Raw genomic sequence first — 18,374 nt, forward strand, 5'->3', positions numbered from 1 at the left:
CAAACCACTTGCTAGCCCCACCTAACAGAACTTGATTCAGTTCCCACTGCTAAGTAGAAATGATCACTACACTCCTGAAATGGCTAAGGGCTATCTGAAAAATTTATGAGCATCTCAAAGTTGAAAATGTTCTGTCAATGTTCCTCCAGTCCAACAGTTGGCTCCATAAGCTGAGAAGAATGAATGTTGTACTCAACCCTATGCCAGAAGAAAAATCGGGAGTTTCATCAAAATTGCAAGGAAAAAGAAAGCGATTGAAATTTCTGTGACTTAATACTCAACAGAATGATGCAGACTAGAAAGAAGTCATCAGGAATATTTTAGCTCACAATTCTAAGATGTAGAAGATACAAGGTATTTTCTAAGATACAAGTGCTAATTTCTCTAGTCAAACCTGAGGTAAATCTCTCGGTGACCACTTAGAAGAAAGGAATCTTTCTTCTGGAGTTACATGTAACTACCTCTGTACCAGCTGGACAATGCTCTGGGTGTTCATGAAGAAGACTTCCCGCTCAGATTTCCGGTTCAATGTAGCTGCATGGCTATCTAGGATGTTGGCAATCTAAAGCAGAAAAAAGAGGAAAAAAATGAACCCAACCCAACAAAGGGACCCAAAGTATTAGCCTTTGTAGGATCGCCACCAGTAATCTCAATTATAACATGATCACGTCTATCTTTAATGTGTTGGGAATAGCTGGATGTTACTGGGCATAGTTTTAGAGGCTTGTGTTAAATGAGCAACTTTTATTTCTTTTCACCCTTTCCCAGATGAACTAATGAGTGTATCACAAAAGCTAACACCCTACCAGAGGCCCTTGATAGGCAGGATATACTTATGGTCATGGTCCGTACTTTATCCCCTACTTGCCTAGCTTAACTCCCTAATGTAAATTAGCAAAGGATAAGGAGCATGCTGCCAGTGTGGTAAGGAAGTCACTGCTAATAAAACTACAAATATCCCTCTACTTTACATTCACAAAATTCCTCTGATTAGAGCACAGGCCCAAGAATAAACCTCTATGAAATACATCGCCAATAAGTTTTCCTCATAACCACAAACACTTTACATTTTACATCTAGTACTTTTGTTATTGGGCTTATATCCTGAGACACTTTTGTGAAGGGCACAACACTCAAGACTTCAAAAGCACAAGCTCCAGAGAAAGGATCCAACCAGGAAGGAATCTTAGAACGTGAACTCCAGAACTGGTAGCTATGAGAAGAATGAATGTTGTGTAGTAGCTAGTAGAGAATGACAGTGTCACTCTCTAAATACCTGCTGGCTGGGAAACTGACAGAGGACTGATGTGATGTTGCTAGCGTACTGAGCCATTTCCTTCTTGATAGACTTCTCCACGTTGGGGGGAATACGGCCAGAGACACTGGTCATGATATCTTGCAATTCTAGGAGGGGCAAGGAGGGATCTCTGAGGGTCTTCATCAACCGCTCTACCCAGTCTTTTACCTGAGAAGAAAGTAATAAAGTAAGATCCAGACAAAATTAACACAATCCCTCAAATAAAGTGATACATCTGAATTCAGTACCATACAGTATTTACTGTGAAACTCTAATACAGGCATCTAACACTGCCCTTTTTCCCTGGTTTAAATCCCAATTAAATGTGAAGTCAGTAACACAGATAAGCAGCAAGGATTTAAAGACTTCAAATCCCATAAACCATGGTCTCAGGCCAAACAACTTTCTTTCCCTCCCTCTAAATCCTCATGTGATTTTTAAACTATCTTGGAGAACAGGTACCCTATTTGTACATTCTTTCCCCAACAGAAGTGATTCGTACCCTGCTGCTAAAAAAAGGATCTGGAAGGCAGTATCCATTCATTACGTTGACCAGATTATCCAGGACATAGTGGAACACTCGATGGAGCTTCTCGCCTCTGAGGGCCGTGCTCTGGATCCGTGGTAGACTACCCGTGTGAAGCTCAGCCTGCCAATGCCAATGAGAAAGCAAGTCACCCACTACCTTCTATGCAGCTTACACACACACCACTACAACTCAGATTCATCATTCACAATCAAGAAGTCCCTTTATCGTATGCAGCTACAAGGAGAGAAGTCAGTGGACAGAGTGTCATGAAGAAATCATAGAATCTTAGCATTGTAGTAATTCTTGCGAAGTCTAATTCCATAACACTACAGGCACAAATACAAGGCAGGAGATCAGAGGGAAAGCAGCTTAAGAAAAGAAAAGCTTAAGAAAACTAAGCACTGAAATCATCTGCCCCTCCAAGCTACCCCTACCATGTAATCAGCTCTTGGAGAGCAAAATTAAAAGTACCTTCCTACTCACCTGTTGGACTTTGCTGGGGTTGTCCAACTGCATTTTGGCTATTACGCAGCCAGGGTCAAGAGCTGCTCCAGGCCGTTTGACATAATGGATACAGCCAGACTCTGCAGCTGTTAAGGTCATTACCATCTTCATCACCTATAATGAAAAAAATAAAATTAGAGTTTACCCTCTCTTTACACAGATGAATGATTTAGAGAAGCTAGTTTTTCCCTCAGCATCTAAGTCATACTAGCTCTAAATCAGTCCAGAAAAGTGAGAAACCTGAAACCTCCAAGAGCACACAGGAAGGCAATTAGAAAACGCTCTCAGTACCTAGTTTTAGGGATTAAGGACAGCTACTAACATTTCTTATTTCTAATGTTGAAACTGATTTTGCCATAGTTTGTGTTTTATTTATTTTTTTAAGATTTTATTTATTTTTTTGAGACACACACACACACACACACACAGTGAGAGAGGGAACACAAGCAGAGGGAGAAGCAGCCTTCCTACCAAACGACGAGCCTGATGCAGGATCCCAGGACCTTGGGATCATGATCTGAGCCGAAGGAAGCTGCTTAATGACTGAGCCACCCAGGTGCCTCTGTTTTACTTGTTTTATTCTTAGACTGATTAACGATTTAGCCTCCTCATACCCATGGATTTAGGTGCTCAGTCTGTCCACCTCAGATTCCCATGCCAAAACCTGAGAGTCATTCTTTACTCCTCTTTCTCCCTAACCCAATTACTGAGGCCAGCCAAGGACCTCTTCTAAATATCTCTCAGAAATATCTTCCTCTCTTGCCATCTCTTTGGTTTAGGCCCTCACCATGTCTGGCCTAGAGTACTTGAAAAACCTCCCAGCAGAATACCCTACCTGCTACACATCTTCAACAAGGTCACTAAATGCAATCATTCTAGAGTCCAAATCTCAGTGTGTCACTCTTCTGTATAAAATCCTTCAGGGACTCCTCACTGCCTCCAGGACAGTAGCAACATCTTGGTATGTCTCATAAGGTCCTTAATGACCAAGTTCTGATTACTTATTTAGCATCTTGGCTTGCCACTTCCCATTTAACCTTAGTCCATTCTCAAGCAGTACAATATGCCCTTGCAGTTCCCTAAATATACTACACTCTCTTCTGTGCCTTTGCACACTTCCCTTTCCACATTCACCGTGCCCTTCTTCACCTGGTAATACCATCTACCTTTCAAAAGTAAGATCGAAGTCCTCTCTCTTTCAGAAGTCCTCCCCTACTACCCATCACATAAACCAGCTGCACCCCAATCTGGGTTAAGTGGCCCCTGAACTCTGTGCTTAGCTCACTCAGAATCCATATTTCATTACTTGTCTGTTTTGCGGCCCCACTCCACCTATCATATTTCTTTTCTGTATAACCTGCACTTAGCATGATTCCTGACTCAGTAAGTGCTGCTGCTCAGTATCTATCTTCGGAGGAAAAGATTGCTCATCTGTCAAAGAAAAACTGTGAGCTTCTTGTTATTTTTATTTATTTTTAAAGATTTTATTTATTTGACAGAAAGAGACCACAAGTAGGCAGAGAGATAGGCAGAGAAAGAGGGGGAAGCAGACTCCCTGCTGAGCAGAGAGCCTGATGTAGGGCTCGATCCCAGGACCCTGAGATCATGACCTGAGCTGAAGGCAGACGCTTAACCCACTGAGCCACCCAGGTGCCCCTCTTATTTGTTTTTAAAATTGTATTCATAAGCCAATTAAACAAACTAATGCTTTTTACTTTCTATTTTCTATTTCTTTTCTGTTACTCTTCAGTCTTAGTCCACCCCAGCACACACTCTTCCTATCTTCCCTCCCATACTCTGAGTGTCCCGTCCCCACCCTGACCTCAATCTCAGCGTAGCACTGGCCAGCAAACACATGGCCTCCATCTTCCACAATGTACTGGATTAATTTCCCAGCAGAAGGCGAGCGCAACACAGAAGGGTCATTTTCCTTCTCAAACACACAGGTCTTATTGCCGATTGTGATGCGATACCTAGGAGATAAAGAGGAGTATGTAAGCCAATAAAGCACCTTGGGTTGTAAAAGAGAATGGTAGAATGATGTCAATCTTAAATAAAAGAAAAACACAACACATATATACACACACAGGCCAAAACTGGAAATTTTACCTATATATACACACAGACGCACAGAACACTCATTTTCTCTTTGTTGGCAATGCCATGTAACCAAAACTTCCTTCAATACGGGTCAGGTTAAATAAATTATAGTACAACCATACAATGGAATACTATATGACCATTAAAAATAATAGACACCTCTACTTAAAAAAAACAAACATGAAGATGATGACAATAGCAGCTTTCTTGAACTCTTACTTGAACTCTTACTATGTACCAGACAATGTTCTGAACATTTTACATGTACTAATTCATTTCACTGACACAACAACACTAAATGACTGATGGTAAAGAGGCTATAATCTATGTTATATCTATAACAAATCTATAATAAAAAAATGAAGTGCAGAACAGTGTCTAAGCGTTATTTTTATTTGTGAATGTAGTCAGAAGAAAAACACAGTATGTACATATACACAAATTACACGTATAAAACTTCTGCAAAAATAAACTGTTAATGGTGGTTGCTTAAAGAGAGGGAAACTTATTTTTCATGGCCTACTCACACTGGAGGGGCAGAGAAACAATGTTTTTAACTGTAAACACTTTTGTATTCCTAAAATTTTTGTTAAGTACATGTACTCTTTTTGTTTAAAAAAGAATATCCAGGGCGCCTGGGTGGCTCAGTGGGTTGATCCGCTGCCTTTGGCTCAGGTCATGATCTCAGGGTCCTGGGATCGAGTCCCGCATCGGGCTCTCTGCTCAGCAGGGAGCCTGCTTCCATCTCTCTCTCTCTCTGCCTGCCTCTCTGCCTGCTTGTGATCTCTCGCTGTCAAGTAAATAAATAAAATCTTTAAAAAAAAAAAAAAAAAAAAGAATATCCAAAAGACCTTGAAAAAGCCCCAGAGCTAGTGACTACCGAGAAGGAAGGTTGCCACAAAGACCAGCAAATGGCCCACACACAGCCCCTTACCTATCCACTTCCTCCTTCATGTACGTGGTATAACTGCTGCCATCATAGGACAGGAGCAGCCCTCCATCACTCAGCCGATGCACATCTACTTCTACACACGAACCATTCATGATCACCACATAGGAGTTAGGGGACTGCCGCGTCACCTGCAGGGAATGAGAACCAGAAGGGACAAGTCAGTGTGTCCCTTCCAGGTGGAGCCCCAGGAAAAAAAAGACACTACCTCAAAAATATAGGTAAGAAACATCTCCCAGAGAAGAAGGTGCTCCTAGCATCAATGTCTGTGGGCAGGGCTTAGTCCTGCTACAAGCTAATAGGGCAACCTTAGATGCTTTCCCCTAGTCTGGTTGTTCTCTGACTCCTATGTCACATTAAAGAACACTGAAACATTTTTATAGAAACATCAAATACTACTTTAGGCTACTGACACAAATAATGACAGCAATTTCACCAATACCCTACCCTGAAGTAAACCAAACATTTCCCCCATCCCTTAACCTAAAGAAAGCAAGCTAACAAAGAAAAACAAAAAGTAAGGTGTAGTTTTCTGTGGGGTTCGGCATACCTTAAGTACATATTTGACTCCCCCATAGATAAGTTCAACATCTACTGTATTCAGAAGCGTATGCGCAGGAAGGACTTGACCCCTGAAAGAACAAAAACATAAGTCATATTTACTTCTAGAAAGTTCCAGAAGTTTGTCAGGAAATCTCAAGGTTATTAATGGTAGCACTTCCTGGACTATCAAGACTGGAAACAGCCTAAAGGACCATCAGTAAAGGACTGATACATGAATTACGAAAAGGCCCTATAATGAAAAATTATACAGTCATTAAAAAGAAAGCAGAAGGCTTTTATGTATATATATTTTTTAGTTTACTTATTGATAATCTCTATACCTAGTGTGGTGCTTGAACTCATGACCTTGAGATTAACAGTTGTATGGTCTACTGACTGAGCCAGCCAGGCACCCAGAAAGATGGAGGCTTTTATGTCCTAATACAGACTACTCTCCAAAATACACTGTTAAGTGAAAAAAGCAAGTGAAATTGTGAACAGTTCCAGAGTATGCTACCATTTGTGTTTCTAAAAAAATAAGGGGTGGGAAGAAATAAATATTACATGTACATGCTTATATAAATTTAAAATATGTCTGGAAGGTTACAGAAGAACTGGTAACATGAGTTGACATAGTGGAAAAAATTAGGTGATCAAAGAACAGAGGTAAGAAGGAAATTTTCACTACCTTTTTGTGCCTTTTGAACTTTGAACCATGTGAATATATTACTTGTTATTAAAAATAAATAAAATTGGGCACCTGGTGGCTCAGGTTATGACCCTGGACTCCTGGGATTGAGTCCTGCGTCAAGCTCCCAGCTCCATGGGGAGTCTGTTTCTCCCTCTGACCTTCTCCCCTCTCATGCTCTCTCTCACACACACACTCTCTCTCTCAAATAAAGAAAATCTTTTAAAAAGAAAGAAAGAAAATTAAACTTTAAAAAAAAGAGAGAGAGAGAAATGCCCCAGTAAAATCAACCCCCATCTACTGTTATCAACTGGGACTTCATTTGAAGTAGTAAAAGAAAAAAAAAAAAATTGGCCATGGCTGGGTTCAAGCAAAAGGGAAGGCCATTGCCTCGGAGAGAAACATTATCAAGAAAGACTTCTCACAAGAGAAAGAGGGAGTGAGTGATAAAGCAAGCAAGGCAAGATGTTAATAACTGGTGAATCCGGGTGAAGAATACATAGAAGTTGTACGATTCATGCCACTCGTTTTTTGTTTTTTTTTTTTTTTAAACAAATTACTTCAAAATACAAGTTTGAAAAATAAATAAAAAATAACTAACATTAAAAAGATGAAGGGAAGTTTGCAGAGGAGATTACGCATGACACATATGTACACTGGCAGGAAAGCCACTTAACTAATTTAGAGATTACATGGTGAGGAACAGATGTAAGTAAAACTTGACTGGTAAAAAAGGGGTCAAAGTATATAGGGAGTTGAAAGTCACACTGAGGGATTTAGATTTAATACACGAGGGTAATGTGAGCTGTTGAAGGTTTTAGTGCATGAGAGCAACACAATGAAAGATACCTATCGTAAGACTTGAGTAACTGTGCAATCTCAGTTCAATTTTTAAAATTTTGCTTCTCCCTTTCAGACACCTTAAAAGAAAGCTGATATAAGCCTAACAACACAGAAGGAAATAAAGTGCCTGTGATTAAAGTGCTTTAAAATGATTAGCCCTTTGGGCCATTCCTCCAAGGACTCAAAGGCAGAGCTTAGTCTCTAGAACCAGAGTTAAAAATTAGTTTAGCCCCATATGGCCTGGTCCTCTAGTTGCAAGACTCATGAGGTCATCCTGAATATCACCCTCAATTATGAATTTCTGAAAGGTGTTACAGGTAATATATGAAATATTCAGGGTTTGATTCTAGAGAGAAATACCAGATTTTCATCACAAGGGTGGGTTTCGAGAGATTTAATACTTGTACCGGAGAAAATGCTTATTTTAGCTGAATTCGTTTTTAAAAAGCAACCCACTCTGGGGTACCTGGATGGCTCAGTTGGTTGAGTGCCCAACTCTTGGTTTTGGCTCAGGTCCAGATCTCAGGGTGATGATCTCATGGTTGTGAGATCAAGCCCTGCATTAAGCTCCCTTCTCTGTGGGGAATCTGCCTGAGATTCTCTCCCTCTGCTCTCTCTCTCAAATGAATGAATGAATGAATGAATGAATGAATGAATAGCAACCCATTCTAACTGTGGTAGAAGTTAATTTCTAGAATCTAAAGTTAGAGTCCCCAAATAATTTGCCATAAAAACTTCCACAACGGGGTCACCCGGGTGGCTCAGTCAGTTTAGCATCTGCCTTCTCAGGTTGTGATCCCAGGATCCTGGGATAGAACCCTGTATTGGATTCCCTGCTTGGCAAAGAACCTGCTACTCCCTCTCCCTCTGCTTGCTTGTGATCTCTGTCAAATAAGTAAATAAAATCTTAAAAAAAATAACTCCCACATCAGGGCGCCTGGGTGCCTCAGTCAGTTAAGCGTCTGACTCTTGGTTTCAGTTCAGGTTATGTTCTCAGGGTCATGAGATTGAGCCCCAAGATGGGCTCCGTTCCCAACAGGCGTCTGCTGAGATTCTCTCCCTCTCTCTCTCTGCTCCCCCCACCGCACTTGCTCTCTTTCTTTCAAAAAAAAAAATCTTTAAAACAAAACAAAACAAAACCTCCTGCATATTTTCTCTCCCCCACCTCCATGATCACCGAGTAAGAGGTAGCATTCACACGCTGGCAGGAATAGAGAGAAGAATAAATCGATCTTTGAAGCAGGACTATTGGTTAACATGCCCATGAGAAACAAAGCCTACCTTTCTAAGGAGTGAAGGAAGTTGGAGATGCTATTCCGCAGGCTCACATCTGCCACGTGGAGAGCCCCACATACAACTCCCAACATGGTGTCAGGTCGCTCTGCCTGAAGGAAAGAAAAAGAAGGCAGATCAAAAGCATGGTCACTTAGCACCATGGCTCCTCAATTTAAATCAGGTCCAAATTCGCTCTGAAGCAACAGCTAGCATTGAGAACCTCTATCCTTATTACTCAATTGATATTTGAGATAAAAACACATTAATTTTAGAACTTGAATAGAGGCAAGGGTGCATAGGTGGCACAGCTAAGCTAAGTGTCTGACTCTTCGTGTTAGGTCAGGCCGTGATCTCAGGGTTGTAAGACTGAGCCCAACATTGGGCTTCATGCTCAGTCTGGAGTCCACTTGAGATTCTCTTTCCCTCTTCCTGCCCTCCCTGACTTGTGCTCTCTCACTCTAAAATGAATAAATAAATCTTTTTTTTTAATTAAGATTTTATTCATTTATTTATCAGAGAAGAGAGATGGTGAGAGAGGGACCACAAGCAGAGAGAGCATGAGAGAGAAAAGCAGGCTCCCCACTGAGCAGGGAGTCTGAAGTGGGGCTTTATCCCAGGACCCTAGGATCATGACCCAAGCCAAAGGCAGATGCTTAATGACTGAGCCACCCAGGCACCCCTGAATAAAACTTAAAAAAAAAAAAAAAAAAAATTGAATAAAGGCTTCATTTGAATAGAGATAAAAAACACCTTTTTCTCTATTCTCCCTAAGGATTTCCACTGAACTCATCAGAGAGGAATTCAAAAACAAGATTTTGTCATAAATGAATTTAAAAAGGTACAAGGATCTGGCTAATGATAATCTCAAAGAAATATGGTACATAATTGAAATTTGGACCTTCAGATAATTTAGATGAATCTAAGGATTTTACATACAGTCTTATTTAGAACAGCCCAGTGATTCAGAAACAAGGGGTAACTGCTGATTTAAATGAGACCCCCTCATCAGGACTTGATAGATGGATGTAAAAGCTGGTAACTCTGAAGCAGACTTAACATCAAATGAGGACAGACGTATTTCAATCCCTGGATGCCTCTCTTCAGATACACCCCTGGAAGTAATACTAGAACCCATAAAATGACCAGGTAACACAGGCACGAGGACTCCATGGTGCTAAAATTACACTGACTCCTAGTTTTTTTCCAAGTAGATCAAGCATCATTTACATTAGAATCAAATACATTTTCTCTAGTGACATAGACTGATCACACAACAACCCTGTAAAAACCCAGTCCCCAAAGCTGTTTGGCAAGTGGGAAAACACACACCTGTACTTTCTCTGCTATCAGTCTGTCCAGCCAGCCAGTGTCTATTCTATTCAGCTGAAAGCTTTCAGTCTCCAACAATTTGATGAGGTATTCAACTGTAGTTCGAAAGTCGCCCCGAATAGATAGCTCCTTCAAAGCCACCACCATGTTTCTGGGAGAAGAACAGAAGCAGATCTGTTTCAGCCACAAACATATACATGTTTTTCAATCATTTTAAAGAATCGTTTCGATCTTTTGGAGTCTGAGGAGGGACAAACAAATGAGGGTGCACTTGTAAGTGTGCTTATTCACATGCATTCCAGACAAGGGAGTCTGTAAGTCAGTAAATTTAGGAGTCCTGAATGCTATTAGCATAAGAGCATCAGAAAATCACACATATCATTACGTAGAATACAGAACAAATTATGTGCAAACCACCCTCCGTTTTCACTTATTGGGTTTCCATCGTTTCTGGCTACCTAGGATTAGGGTATAATCTTTCCCTCCTTACACCTTATTTTATTAAAGTATAATTTACATATAATAAAACATTTAAATATACTGCTCAGTGTCTATCTTGCACGGGGTAGGTTCTTACTTCCACAAATATTTAATTAGGTACCTCGGAGACTCAAAACATTATTAGACTCATAAGGGAAAGAGAATATAGATACAATAACCCTTTCAAAATATATGGCAGAATATCATAAATGCCAGTAGAGATATAAGCAAAGTGCTGGAGTAGGTTTAGGAAGAGAGAAAATCCCCCTCCCCATGGTTTCATGAAGAATGTGGAATCTGACATGAGATAAAAGTACAGGCGGGATTATGACTATGACAGGAATATCATTCCAATGGTCCAGGCACTCCCTCAGCCTAGAAAATTATTCTGTTTCTCACCTCCATCCTCTTCTCCACACCCTCTTGGCCTGGCATATTCCTATATGCTACTCAGCCACCAGTCTAGAGGTCACCTCCTTCAGGGAAACCTTCCCTGACCCTCTCTCAGCTGAGTCAGCTGACTCAGCTGTATGTTCCTGTAACACACTGATGTAATCCCACTATCATAAACAACATTTGCTACACTGAGTTTTGTCACTTATTGCCCGTCTTCCTGTGGACTAGAACACTCCATTAAGACAGAGATTTTTAACCTGGGTCCTCATTATGTTGCCATCACCAACAGATATTAAAAAAATATCTGATGAATGTAGTGAATAAAAGAATGGACAAAGGAAATAGCAAGAACAAAGAAAGAGGGACAAAAACATGGGTTATGTTCAGGGAACATTATGACTGAAGCAGAGGCTATGAGGACAGGAACCAGTGGCAAAGCCACTTAACGAACAAATATTGACTGAGTACATACTATGTTCAGGGAAATCAATAGCAACAAAGCATGCATGGTCCTGTTCTCATGGTATCTGGATTACCATCTATGGAAAATAATGCTGAAAATGGGCAGTGAGGCTATTCTGGAGGATAAGAATATGAGCACCAAGCTGAAGAATATAGATCTAATGTTATTTAGAGAGGAGAAACAAACTGAGGTGAGCATGTTGTCAAGAAGCAAGCTTATTATAGAGACCATGTATGTCTTAAAGGTTTTATTTACTTATTCATCCGAGAGACAGAACATGTGAGTGTATTCAAGGGTGTGAGTGTGGGGAAAGGGGAACAAAGTGGGGGAGGGGGATCTCAAGCAGACTCCCCGCCCAGCACAGTGCATGACGTGGGGCTCGATCCCAGGAACCTGACATCATGACCTGGGCTGAAACCAAGAGTCGACTGGGCCACACAGGCACCCTTGAGACCATATTTTCAATGTGCTGAAAGTTAACCCAGTTAGCTTTACACTGTAGAGGAATATACAGATCAGGTCAGAAGGTGAGAAGCAAGGCTTCTGAACCATATTAGAGGACATGGCCTGTAGAAAATATTCAGCAGTCTCCTTAATTAGGACTGGACACCTAAATATCATCAGAGGCCTCTCTGGGAATGGGAATGAGTAAGGCTGAATGGGTGGGGGCTGGATGAACAAGAGAGTTCATGTTTCCTCTAAAAGCAGCAGCCATACAAACAGCCTCAGTTAACTTCTGCCAAGTGGAATATAAAACCACTGTTGTCATTATCATCCCATTTTTAAGAGAAGGCAGAAATCCATATATCTATTTCAATCTCCCAACTTTTAAATACTGGCAATTTTTTGAAAATTAACACTCTGCAAGCCAATCAAAACACATCTGTGGCTGTGAGTAGTCGGCAAGCCACCAACTTGTAAGCTCTAGTGTAAGCTTTCTTCACTTTGGCAAAGCAGGATATGGCTGCGAAAGAAAAGGGCAGCTTTATAACAGATGGTTTTACTGGTAGTGTTACTTTAATTCTGAAAAACTTTACTTCCAATTTTGAATAAATCGGAAGAACAGAAGAGAGCAAAACAGAGAAAAATTAAGAGTTCCCTACTTCTAAATAAGTTATTAAAAAACCAACATTATTGGGGCGCCTGGGTGGTTCAGTTGTTGGGCATCTGCCTTTGGCTTAGGTTGTGATCCCAGGGTCCTGGGTCCTGCATCGGGCTCCCTGCTCGGCAGGCAGCCTGCTTCTCCCTCTCCCACTCCCCCTACTTGTGTTCCCTCTCTTGCTGTGTCTGTCAAATAAAAATCTTTAAAAAAAACAAAAACAAAAAACCTCTCAACATTCTTAATAAATACTCTTGATTACACAGTCCGTGTGTTTAGTTTAAAGGTCAAAGAAATGGTTATAAATGCATGGTATAAGAAAACAGACAATGATGGGGCTCCTGGGTGGCTCAATCGGCTAAGCGTCTGCCTTTGGCTGAGGTCATGATCCCGCAGTCCTGGGACTGAGTCTCACGTTGCGCTATTTGTTCAGTGGGGAGCCAGCTTCTCCCTCTGCCTGCCACTCCCCCTGCATGTGCTTGCTCTATCTCTCTCTTTCTCTGACAAATAAATAAATTAATTTAAAAAAAAAAAAGAATATAGAAAAAATAGTAAGTACTAGTTCAATTTTTGATGGATATTCTAAAATATCTGAAGTGTAAATTATCTCCTAGAGCCCTACTTTTCAGGAAAGCAAAATTAATTTTAATATTTTATGTTTAATTAATAAATAAAATTAATATTCAATATTCACGTTTAATATATTTATATTTGATGTATTTATATTTTATATTTATTATATTTATATTTAATATATTTATATATTAGTAACACTATAGACAAGTTACATGTGTACAAGCTGTGTGTACAGTTCATAGTACACCGAGGACTCTTATATAAATAATGTGGAGAGTTCCCTTATTCGTTTTCATGCAACAAGCAGTTTAACTTTAGTATTTTAAATTAAGACTGTAGGCTGCTTCAAATCTTCCCACCTAGCCATAAACCCACTTCATCTTACCTAGGATAAGGTTTGCCAGCTAGATTTTATCTAGATGGCCAATTTTTCTCTAATTCTGAGAAGCTGTAGTTACCCACTCCCTCAATGTGAAAAAAAGATAAATCTAAAAACAAACAAACAGCCAGCAGTGGACACTGAAGAAAAGGGACTACACATCTGAGTCCTAAGTTTTGAAGAAATTTTGAGATTTAACTTTGTTTTCAGAAAAAAAAAAAGACTTTCAAAACCAGTACATTAATTTTTTCATCAAATTCATAACTCTAGTAATGTACATAAAGGGGAAAAGGAATAAATTTTATCTAGAAACTAGACATAAGCCTTCTGTTCTTAAAAACATATATAGCTATGTTTCATAACTATTTTGCATTTTTAATGTATGTAATTTCACAAGCAAATAAATGGTCTGGATCAGAAAAAAAAAACTTAAGCCTGTAGGGCATTTACAGCCATACCTTTATTTGGATGACAAATAACAGATCTTATCTATGATTTTATATGGTGCCAAGCTCTTGGTCAAGAATCTACCCCCCCAAAACACTATTATTTCTCTGGAAAAATGTGATTTCTTTAAAGCAATCAATTTTACAAATTTATCAGAAATATGTGAAATCCTTGAAGAAACTCAGAATGGAAAACCATCTGCCAAACACTGTGTAATTGAACACAACATGAATACAGGGACAACTGAAGATGTGTTTCTTCCAAAACATTGTCCATATCAGTACTTCTGTAGCAGAAAAATGATTCTCATTCCCAAGCTCATACCTTCACAGATTAACACAATTTTTTTTTTTTAATGCAATCAAAGAGGGACACCTGGGTGGCTCAGTTGGTTGAGCAGCTGCCTTCAGCTCAGGTCACAATCCCAGCGTCCTGGGATCGAGTCTCACATCGGGCTCCTTGCTTGGCAGGGAGCCTGCTTCTCCCTCTGCTTCTGCCTACCACTCTGCCTGTGCTCGCTCTTGCTCCTCTCTGACAAATAAATAAATACAATCTTCAAAAAAAAAAAAAAAATGCAATCAAAGGTTCTTATACTCACGAAATCGCTTCCTCTCTGTTTTCTCCCCAGGAGAAGCAGTGACCAAACTGAGAATCAGCAAATTCATGAAGGCCCCCTGCAGCAGCAACACTGAAATAACCCCAAACGTTCTTATTGCTACGGAAATTCAGTTCCTGAACTGTTCCTGAGCTGGGCTTAAAACCCTGTTAGAGAATGAAGAATAGGAGAAACCATAATATATTTCTAAGGAAGAGAGCATTTATATATTCATTGTTTAGGCTCTGTGTTAATCACAGAGGGAAGCAGAAATGATGCACAAAAATCAGAAAGGCTCGAGAGCCAACATTCAGGACTACAGATCCAATGAAGACTCGATAATGACAGAGTTGGATGAAATGGTCAATGAAGCAGTGATCACTTATTTGTCTGCTTGGCTGAGACTTCTGTAAACTTCCCTCTCCAGAGGAAGTCCCAAGATTCTTACAGAAGCAGGTCTTCAGATACCATATGGATATTAAAATTCACAAGGAAAAAACAAAAATGTGAAACTTATAAGTGATGAGTTACCTCATCTGGATTTTCACTGGTGATCCGAGCAGCAATAACATGGCCCCTTGGACAAGGAACGTGAGCAGAATTTTCAAAATCAATGGGAGCATCGCCCCAGGGAGATACCCCATACATCATACGAATATCCTTGATTCTGTATAGAGGGATCCCCATAGCAATCTGAAAAGAAAAACATCACTCATTTTTTTCAAGGGTATTTTCCTTAAAATGTGGAGGTTAACAGATTACTTACAAGATTTTTCATTTTAGTAGCCACCACCTACAATGTTCTATTTTTGTTGCAGCCTGTATTCTACAACAATCAAGTAAGGAACCCAAGTTGTCTGTGTGTCTGCTGACATCACTCCATTAAGGGAACAGGATTAAAATATATAATGGGAGAGTCAGCGTACATGACTATCCAAGAAGTTCAGACAACTGAAAAGTCCTGTGTCATAATTATTTCATAATTATTCCCACAAACCACGGAGAAAGTATATAAATTTTTTGTACTTAATGGGAACCCAGAAGGCACTCCCATTGTGGGCAAAGAACATGTTCAATACAAATGATATCAAACCTCACCATTGGCCATTACTGCCTCCCATAACATTTGTTTCCTGGGCCGAATGGAGAAAACAAGATTAACAACACGCACTTTAAACAGTACAAAAATAAACAAGTGCCGCCAGAGTCTTGCCAGGAAAAACATTCACCACCACTCTGCTTCATTACAGAACGCGAGTAAAAAAAGGAGAAGAGGACAAAGTCATAAGGTTTTTTAAAATTAAATTAATTGAATAAAGCAAATTATTTTAAAAATTTCTTTCTAAAATATGACAGTTTCTCCCAAACAAGTCTGGCCTAAAAAACATGGTAGTACTACTAGATTTGTGCCACATCAGGAAAACCAACCCACACATCACAACCCATACAGCATGAGATGAACACAAGATGAGATTCTAATAGGAGGTGCTTCTCTCTTAGCAGACACCAGTTAAACCCGTTTCTCAGGCATCCTGGACATTCAGAACTCCTGCAGGCAACTCACTCAGCCAAGATCAGGGTGATTCACCTGGAGTTGTGCTGCGGGGAGGTTGACATCAGCCACCATCTCTGTACAAGGATGCTCCACCTGCAGCCGAGGGTTCAGCTCCAGAAAGTAGAAGCTTCCATCCTGGCTGTAGAGGTATTCCACAGTCCCAGCACTCACATAACCAACCATTTTGGCAAGTTTCACTGCACACTTGAAGAAGAAATGTAAGTCGACATAAGTATATCTCAATCTTGACCAGTTGCCAGACCACTGTAGCCCCTCTCTCTCTCCCTGACTCAAATGTTCACCGTTTTTAAGTGCCTCCAAAGGCTTTGAGCCACACAAGAGTAAATTTCACTCTCCCTGATTACTAAATAAGGCCCGTAAGACATGGATGGCAAACTCAATCCAGAGTTGGGAAAACCGTTTCTCAATTGGGATCACAGGCAACCTCACCCTCTCAGCTGTAAGTGTATGCTGGCAAAAAAAAAAAAACCCCAAAACCAAAAAACACACCACCATGGCAGACTATTCAGGGTGTCCTGGTTTTTAGTATTCCTAGTAATCATCCCAGAAACATGGCTGTCCAGCTATAGACTAGACTTTGTAACCTCTCTTATAGCTAGTGACTCAGTTTTGACATACGTAATGTCAACATTTGTGAGTAATATGCATAAGCCCTCAATCAGGTTTGGAAAGGAAAGTACTTTTCCTCTGTTCCTAGTTTCTCCCTTTCTGTGTTCTGGAACACAGTCACAACAGTTCAAGTCAGTTTCCACCATGCAGATGAAAACATACTAAGAATGACAGAACAAAACAGAAAGAACCTGAATTGCAAGATGGCCTCAGGAAGCAGAACTGTCCTACCAACCCTGGAGAGCTCACCTCAGATTATGATGGGAAGGGAAGAGAAACTTCTACCTCATCTAGGCCATTTTATTTTTTAGATCTTTTATTAAACTGCTTAACCGGTCTACTAATCAATACAGAAATTATAAAATACAGGTAGGATGCTACTATTTAAAAAAATTAAAATATGGGATGTTAACTTAGCAACAGAGTAGTGGGTGGCAAGGAATCAAAGTGGGTAGCTTGAACCAAATCAAGCAAAAATCAAAACAATCAAGTGTTTGATTCCAACAATGAGGTTAGGGCCTCATTGTTAGGCATAACGAAACATTCGGTAAGCTGTTTTCCATAATAAGTTGGACAGCAGATAACACACCAAATAAGCCCTAAGAAAAAGTTAGAAAAAGCCAGACTATGAAAAAACCAACTGCTTTTGTACCCCAAAACCAGGTTAGATTTTCACCCTAAAGCAACCCAGTATCAAAGATCAACTAATAGAGGAAAACAATGTATCTAGAAATCTTGGGAGTATGGTTACTCCTATTCTGAAGCTGGCTGGATGCAAATAATCCAGAAAACTAAATTTTGAAGGAACTGTATTTCTAAACATACCACAAACCTGGCCTTGAAAAGCCTATGATTGATAATGGGAGTAATATTTGTGACTCCACTCTTGCACCGACTCTGCCAAAGAAGGCATAGTCTCCGAGGCCCAATCACAGAGAAAACTCAAGGAGGAAGAACTTCACAGGGAGCAAAGCCAGGTACTTCAGGGATGATGGGCTAGGGATTTACCGCCAGAGAGCAGAACCAGAGGCAGAGAAAGGGCTAACTGAAATCATCACAATTCCTGCCGAGAAGGATCTGCTAACTGCTATGGGCCAATGATTACTGTATATTTTTCATTCTTCTTTTTTTCAAATGGGAGTTATCCTGTTCATATTCCACCACTGTATATTGGGTAGATGCTGGAGGGAGGTGACCAGGGGTAGATAACTTGTATTTTTAGGCCACTGGCCCATGAAAAGCCACATGAACATTTAATGCAGAGAACTGTACATGACCTAGAGATCTTGGACTCCGAGCTGACTGTAGTAACTCTGGACTGATGAGACTTTGGGCTATCTTCTTTGGGGAAAGACTAAGAATGCTAGTGAGAAAGTACAGTGAGAAAAGGGGTGTGAAAAGATAATGGGTAGCTGGAGGAGCAGAGTGAGGCAGATTATTAAATGCCCTTCAGTGATTTTTCTGTGTGTCATTCATCTAGTAATAGCATCTCCTCAATTTCAGCTGAGTAAATGGCCACCCAGTTAGTGATTACAATTCCCAACATCCCTCACAGCTAGGTGTGATTGTGTAACTGAATTTTGCCAAAAGGATATGAAAAGAAGTAGTAATGCGGGTAACTTCTAGATCACATTTTTACATGCTTGTCCTCCTAGTCCTTTGTCTCCTCCTCCCACAGGCTACAATATGAACCTCAT

General features: G+C 40.2%; 1 protein-coding gene across 9 annotated transcripts in view; it reads right to left on the bottom strand.

Annotated features, from left to right (window-relative positions):
* The window catches only part of ACACA (acetyl-CoA carboxylase alpha), a 285,737-nt gene that overhangs the window by 148,549 nt on the left and 118,814 nt on the right, over positions 1 to 18,374 (bottom strand). For all 9 annotated transcript variants that reach the window (XM_059149711.1, XM_059149709.1, XM_059149710.1 and 6 more), the window contains 12 exons: positions 16,081 to 16,251; positions 15,024 to 15,185; positions 14,496 to 14,659; positions 10,058 to 10,208; positions 8,735 to 8,838; positions 5,930 to 6,011; positions 5,365 to 5,510; positions 4,153 to 4,303; positions 2,310 to 2,444; positions 1,800 to 1,946; positions 1,277 to 1,465; positions 462 to 562 (listed from right to left, as the gene is read on the bottom strand). In XM_059149711.1, the coding sequence (XP_059005694.1) occupies positions 462 to 562; positions 1,277 to 1,465; positions 1,800 to 1,946; positions 2,310 to 2,444; positions 4,153 to 4,303; positions 5,365 to 5,510; positions 5,930 to 6,011; positions 8,735 to 8,838; positions 10,058 to 10,208; positions 14,496 to 14,659; positions 15,024 to 15,185; positions 16,081 to 16,251 (1,703 nt within the window). The remainder of the gene's footprint in view (positions 1 to 461; positions 563 to 1,276; positions 1,466 to 1,799; positions 1,947 to 2,309; positions 2,445 to 4,152; positions 4,304 to 5,364; positions 5,511 to 5,929; positions 6,012 to 8,734; positions 8,839 to 10,057; positions 10,209 to 14,495; positions 14,660 to 15,023; positions 15,186 to 16,080; positions 16,252 to 18,374) is intronic.

This window comes from Mustela lutreola, chromosome 15 (assembly GCF_030435805.1).
Source record: "Mustela lutreola isolate mMusLut2 chromosome 15, mMusLut2.pri, whole genome shotgun sequence".
Lineage (NCBI taxonomy): Eukaryota > Metazoa > Chordata > Mammalia > Carnivora > Mustelidae > Mustela > Mustela lutreola.